General features: G+C 53.9%; 1 protein-coding gene across 1 annotated transcript; it reads left to right on the top strand.

Annotated features, from left to right (window-relative positions):
• Positions 1 to 303: 303 nt before the first annotated feature.
• On the top strand, positions 304 to 2,112 carry LOC149357584 (uncharacterized). Its single transcript, XM_089577947.1, has one exon. The coding sequence runs from the start codon at positions 304 to 306 to the stop codon at positions 2,110 to 2,112; it is 1,809 nt and encodes a 602-aa protein (XP_089434073.1).
• Positions 2,113 to 7,415: the final 5,303 nt, after the last annotated feature.

The raw sequence follows: 7,415 nt of genomic DNA, 5'->3' as shown, positions 1-7,415 counted from the left end.
AGCACACCGAGAGGGCGCTGCGGTCGCCGACGGGAGGGGACGTGCTTCTCATCGGCCCCTGCAATTATGCCAATTAACGCAGTGTTAATTTACAGTTACCGCGATATATTTGGTATCAAAGTGTGCGCGAAGGGGCGGGGCATCGATCGGTACCAGTTTTGACCAAGCGGTACGTGATTCTCCCGATTTACGAGGACTTTTCTCTGGTGCGGTGCTAGGCCTAGCGTCGGCCTACCACAAGTACGGCCACCGGTGGCGACGGGCCCGGCCGCTAGGCCTAACCCGACGACGAGTACGACCAAGATGGCGTCCGACATGGAAGTGGCCACGTCGATGGGAGACAACATAACGCCAGCGCCGAGCATCGGCAGTCTCGGCGGGCGTACGTCCATTGAAGTTCCCGGAGAGGACATTACACCGGAAGAAGCCGAAGGCTGGTCGGCCTCCGGCAAGCGCATCAAGCAGATCATGGCCGGCAAGGAAAGCGGTGAGTCCGCCGCCACTACTCGCCAGTCTAGACCCAAGACTAGGGCCAGTTTTGATAAGAGAGTTGCAGCCTCGGTAACGAAAGCGGCGATGATGCCGATAGACATGCCGAAGGAAGACACCAAGATAGTCATGAGACCACGGGGAGGTCTCAACGTAGCGAGAACAGAGGTTTCAATAATTATGTCGGCCGTAATGACGGCGGTTCGAATAACGAAGGAAGAAGCCAAAGCAGACACCATCTGCACGAACGCGCAGCCAAACATCATCGTGGTCAGCACCCCGGACGAGAGGCGTGCCACGCTGCACTCTAAGGTCAAAACCCTAAACGTAGAAGACAAGGCATACGAAGTCAGCGCTTACCGTACGGCGCCGGACGGCACGGTCAAGGGAGTCATCCGAGGCATAGCCGTACACGACACCCCGGAAGAGATAACCGAAAACATCGTGAACCCATGCAACCCCCTAGCGGTGGAGGCGCACAGAATCGGCAATACAACCACAGTGATAGTACTCTTCGCTGGACAAAAAGTACCGAACTACGTCAAGTATGGCTCGATATTAGTCAGGTGCGGGCTTTACCGCAAGCACTTTGACGTGTGCAGGCAATGCGGCAGGATCAGCCATAGAAGAGACGTATGCCCGAATCCCAATGCCAAAGTATGCTTCGGCTGCGGAATCGTGAACCCCAGCGAGGATCACAAACGCGAATGCAAGCCCAAGTGCAAGCTCTGCGGGGGACAGCATCCAACGGGCGAGAGGGAATGCAAAAACAAGTACAAGATGCCGTATGTGGTCAAAAAACGGCAATGGGAACGCAAGATCGAAGCCATGCAGCAACAACTGGGTCCGAAAAGCTTTCCGCCGCTGCGAGCGCCGTCTGCTGAGAGACCCCGCGGGGATTCGAGGCAGCGCGACAGCAGCCGCAAGAGGGACAACAGCAAGGGAGGCAGGAGCGCCAGCCGCCACAGACCGTCGCAGTCGGGGGAAAGAGTCACCTGGGCCGAAGCAGTCAAGGCTAACATGACAGAGAAAAGACAACCACCGGCGCAAAACGCCACGAAGAAGTTCCAAGAAGAGAATGGAATGGTAATAAAAGCCCTAAGAGACGAGAACGAGAAGCTAAAGCAGAGAATCGCCGAGCAGGAAGCAACCATCAAGGAAATCAACGCGAAGCTAACGACCCTAATTGCGATGCAGCAAAAGCAGCAGCTGCTGCCGAAGCCCGCACAAGAGAGGGAACAAGAAGAGATAACCGAGGACGAACTAGAGGTCGAGGTGGACCCGAGAGCCACGAAAACGGCGGGACCGGCTCCCAAGAGGAGAGCCATAGAGGTCGCCAAGGAACGAAAGACAATGGAGAGAATCGAAAAACAGGACGTCAGACTCGACCGTCTGGAGGCGACCAGCAAGGAAACCAACGAACGACTTACTGCGCTCGCGCAAACGGTTCAGCAGATGACAACGAATATACAGAGCACGATCCAGAACATGATGGCGCAAATGCAAGCACAGCTGCAGACGCAGATACAGGCACAAATACAATGTATGGAAGCACAGATCACCGCCAAACTGCAGCAATCATGGACGGGACAGCAAGTACAGCAGCATCCACACCCCCAGTGAGAGACCTCTTGGTCTGGCACTGGAACTGCAACGGCTTTACCGGCAAGAGAGCAGTGCTGCAGCAACACTTGCAGCAACTAACGAGGAAACCAGACGTCATAATGATTCAAGAAACACACAGAGAAGAGACGCCGAAACTACCGGCCTACCGGTCGCACGACAGCCCGCCGAGCAAAAGGGACACGTCCAAGGGCAAGGGCAGAGGGGTCTGCACCTTCCTTAGGAGAGGGATCACCTTCGTGGAACACGAAATGATCGGCAGAAGCGCCATCGAACACTGCACGGTGGAGGTAATCACGGGAAAGAAGAGGAGGGAGAGCACTTTCCTGGTGAACGTCTACAGCAACCCGTCCCACGGACAACAGAAATTCAAGGCACTGTTCCACAAGGCAGCTTCAGTCGCGGGAAGCAATACGCTCTTAGTGTGCGGAGACTTTAACGCACCGAGCCAAGACTGGGGCTACCACAGAACGACGGTCAAGGGGAGAGAGCTGATACAAGACGCCACCGACGTCGGACTGAACCTAATCACGGATCCGGCCTTTCCCACCAGGATCGGCACATCTGTTCCGAGAGACACAACTGCGGACCTTACCTTCATCAAAACTGAAGGAGGATCAAGAGAAGCGAAACGGACAAACACGGGCCAAGAGCTGGGCAGCGATCACTACATCGTAGAGGTCGTCATACTGCTCGAAGGCCAAGGCAACACCGGCATAAGAAAGCATCGCATTACGGACTGGGACGCCTTTCGAAAGGCGCTACCCGCGGTGCAAGAGGACTTTACGGACATCGAGCAATGGGCGGCCAACGTCGTTGAGACGACGGAAGGAGCCACCAAAGAGCTAGAGACGGACGAACGGATAGACAAGATGGACAGTCGGCTGGCCCACCTGATAGAAGCCAAGCAGTCCATAAAGGCGAGGTGGCAGAAGCGACGAACCAACCGAAGTCTAAGGAAGAAGATCGCCGAGCTCAACAGGCAGATCGAGGTCCACTGCAGGGTGCTATGCACCCAACAGTGGAACGAGGCCTGTAACGAAGCCGACGGACAGATGCACAAGGGCAAGACGTGGAACATGCTGCGGCACCTCCTCGACGAAACCAAGACCAAGGGCCAGCAACACAACAACCTGGCCAGGATCCTACACAAGGCAATCTGCGAATACGGGGAGGACGAGGTCAAGCGGCGCTTGGACGCCAAGTACCTGCCGACCACCCCCACGGAAAGACACCCGGATTACCAAGGCAAGGAGAACGAGACGCTAGATCGCGACATCCAGACCTGGGAAGTAAGAGTTGCCCTGCAGGAACTCAATGGAAGGTCTGCCGCGGGTCCCGATCGAGTGACCAACAGAGCGCTCAAGAACCTGAACGAAGCGGCCATCGAAACGCTCACGAACTTCTACAACAAGTGCTGGCAAGAAGGAAGGCTACCCAAGCAATGGAAAGCAGCCAAGACGATCCTCATCCCCAAGCCTGGCAGACCGCCCAACATAGAGAACCTCAGGTCGATCTCACTCACTTCGTGCGTGGGAAAGGTCCTCGAGCACGTTCTCATGAACAGGTGGCAGCGTTACCTGGAAGAATCGGAGCTTTACCCAAACTCCATCATCGGGTTTCGGAACAAACTCGGGACGCAAGACGCCATGGTCTTACTGAAGAACGAGATCATCGACGATACGACGGGCACCAAGGACAACAGAGCCGTACTCTGGCTGGACTTGCAGAGCGCCTTTGATAAAGTGAGGCACTCGGCTATCCTGGCCCCAAGTATCCAGGCTAAACATGGGCAGGTGGACATACCAGTACATCAAAGACTTCCTGACGGAACGAACCACCGAAATCTGTGCGGGAGACCTACAGCTCGAAGAGAAGAAGCTGGGCAGCGTCGGAACTCCGCAGGGGTCGGTGATCTCCCCGCTACTCTTCAACCTCGTGATGATCGGGGTGGCCACCCGGCTAGAAAGAGTAGCGGGAGTCCGGCGCACCATCTACGCCGACGACGTGACGCTATGGGTATCGGGAGGAAGCGACGGACACATCGAGACAACGCTGCAAGAAGCGGTCAACGCCATCGAGGAGCAGCTGGACGGGTCTGAACTCGTTTGCTCCCCGGCCAAGTCAGAACTGCTGGTGATTCCCCCGAAAGGATCGTGCAGGAAAAGAAAGAATATGGAAGTCAAGTACGAGCGTCCCAAGATCACGGTCAAGACGGCGGGAGGACAGGTAATACCGGAGATCGAGAAGATTCGGATACTCGGGCTGCTCGTCCAGCGAAACCGAGTCAACGGTGAAACGGTCAACAAGCTCGCGGGCAAGGCGGCTGCGGCAACGAGACTCATCAAGAGGGTGTCCAACAGAAAAGCGGGGATGAAGGAGGAGAGCCTGACTAGGCTCGTTCAATCCTTCGCAGTTAGCCACATAACGTACGTGGCCGCCTTCCACAACTGGAGGCCGAGTGAACTTAACAAGATAGACGCCACCATACGCAACGCGTATAAGGCGGCACTCGGTCTCCTCACCGAAATATTCATGGCGCTGGGAGTCCACAACACACTGGACGAAATAGCCGAAGCACAGAGAACGCCGCAACTCGAGCGTCTCTCCGAAACGAGAACCGGAAGACAGATACTGCGGGACCTTGGTCTCGAACCGAGGGAAGGCAAGCAGCAGAAAGACGTACCTATACCAGATAGCATCAACAGAAAGCTCAGGGTCTTCCCGATCCCGAAGAACGTGAACCCCGAGCACAACAGGGAGCGGAGGTTGGCGAGGGCCAGGGCTCTCGTGGATCTCCACGCCAGAGAAGAAGGCGCCGCCTACGTGGACGCGGCAGAGTATCAAGGGAGCACCGACGCATACGCGGCGGTGGTTGTCGGGGATCGACGGGTGCAACGAAGACCGCGGTGAGCGTCCGGACTCGAGAAGCGCACCGGGCGGAGGAGGTGGCCATCGCCTTGGCCGTTTCCGGCGCCGGATGTACTACAGTGTTGTGTGACTCTAGAACGGCAGTGAAGAACTACGCCAAGGGTAGGGTATGTAGTGAGGCCGCGAGCATACTGCGCAAGGCCGAAGACATCGGACGCAACAGTCCTGTGGTGATCAAGTGGTTTCCGGCCCACATGGGCAGTGACGTGTCGGAACGCGGAAACGTGAACGACAACGAGACGGCCAACTTGGCTGCGCGAGGACTAACCAACCGCGCGGCTGAAAGCACGGCCGACTCGGAGTCCTGGTCGCGGCGCAGTGCCAAGGACAAGATGACCACCTTCAACGAAATAGTGAAATGGTACAGACTGAACAGACAGACTATGCCGCCACCTCACCCGGGGCTTACCCGGAAGGAGGCAGTGTTATATAGACAGTTACAGACGGGGTCCCTGCTCACCCCGGTGCTAGCTAAGCACGTGTGTCCGAGTGTGCACGCGAGCGACATATGCAGACTGTGCGCGAAGGAGAGAGCCACCGCGGCTCACATCCTTTGGGACTGTAGCGTAAATCCGCGCGAAGCCAGCGAGAAGACGACGATCCCGCCGCAGCTAGAGGCTGCAACGAGGAGCTGTGATCAAAAGACACAACTCAAGGCCGTCCAGCAGGTCTCGGCAGCTCTCGAGAGGCAGCGACCGAGCGAAACCGAGGAGAGGAGGACGGCACCCCCAGGAAGGGGGCGGCGGCCCTCTCGAACCCGCGGAAGTAGCGAGGGACGTAACAAGACCTCAAGGAGTACAACGCACGAGATTGACGTAGTGGCCGCGTCGCGGTAAAAGCTTGTCCTCCCTGCTTGGAGGGAGCCTAACCGACTCTGCAGGCATTCTAAATAAAAGTTGTTCTCTCTCTCTCTCGCAGCACACCCGGACTGGATGTCGCCAAGAAGTCCTTCGTGCAACTTGGGCGCTGAGCAATGCCAAGTTCTCCTACAGCAGGTCTGGTTTGCGAAGACGGGGCTCTTCCGGAGTATTGGTGTAGGGCAGTCGTTTCTCACTTTGTTCCGTACCAAGGCAGGACGCCCACCCACGGAGCTGACCGATACCGACCAGTGGCACGTCAACATCCTACTGCTTGCGGCTCAGCAAGCAGTAGGATGACATTTTTCTAGTGAACCGATCTCACACGTTGAACTCAGAGCCGAACTGGTCGCCTTTCAGCAGAAGGGAAAAGCTAATAGGCTTGAGTATTTCACGGTGTGTGTTTTGAATATTATAAGCGTCCTAAACTACTATGTCATTCCCGAATGTATTTCTAATAGTGTATAGGTACGTTTTGGGATAATCAACGATCAATAGCCAATTACGAGCGGTTAAATTTTTCTCTTGCTGGTGGAGCAGAAGATAACGCTCAAACCACGTGATAGCTTATCATATCATGTCTACTGTCATGTGGGGAGGGCCAGCGCAGCAGCAGCAGCCAGTGGACTACCGCACTAGGCGGCCCACTCACATGTTCTGAGAACATTGAAGAAATAAAGATGTTTGTAATCAACCAATCAATCGCGCGATCACCGAACCCCTGACAGCGAGAGTCACTCAACCAACTGGCGACAACCCTGCAGAGTTGTGCACAAGTGTAGTAGAAGTTATGGGCTTCAAATGCCTAAAAATTACACCAAACGATTATGTGCAACGATGGAAACTAAACAAATTTTATTAATTCCAAATTTACAGCTGCATAAATATTTTATAACAAAATTTAACATTTGTTTCAAAATTTAGACTGTTGCCAGACTTACGTGAATAACCTTGGTGGCCAGATTTCTGAACGAAAACTATCACTTCCCACTTTTACTAAAAATGCTCAGTGGCAACATATTATTTGCTGACACAAAAACAGCCTCATTTCCGCAGCAATCAAAACAGCGTAAGTTCCAATCTTACAACAAAGACATTGTTGTTGAGCTTTCAGATTTTTTATGCAGTGTGGCCAGACGTTTGTGCTCATAATGGCAACTATTTCTATTCGCAGATATGTTCTGTTTTATAAATTCAAAATTTGTAGCTGCATAATTATTTTATAACAATATTTAACATTTGTTTCAAAGTTTTTACTTTGTTGCCAGACTTACGTGAATAACCTTGGTGGCCAGATTTCTGAACGAAAACTATCACTTCCCGCTTGTACTAAAAATGCTTAGTGGGAACTTATTATTTGCTGAGACAAAAGGAACCTCATTTCTGCAGCAAGTAAAACAGTGTGAGCTCCAAGCTTACAACAAAGACATTGTTGTTGAGCTTTCAAATTTTTGATTCATTGTGGCCAGACGTTTGTGCTCATCATGGTAACTATGCATTTCTTATCGCAGATAT

The sequence above is a fragment of the Amblyomma mixtum genome, chromosome 3 (assembly GCF_055824585.1).
Source record: "Amblyomma mixtum isolate Tamu chromosome 3, ASM5582458v1, whole genome shotgun sequence".
NCBI classification, from domain to species: Eukaryota; Metazoa; Arthropoda; class Arachnida; order Ixodida; family Ixodidae; genus Amblyomma; species Amblyomma mixtum.
The sequence above is the reverse complement of the archived record's forward strand: the minus strand, read 5'-3'. Positions and strand labels throughout refer to the sequence as shown.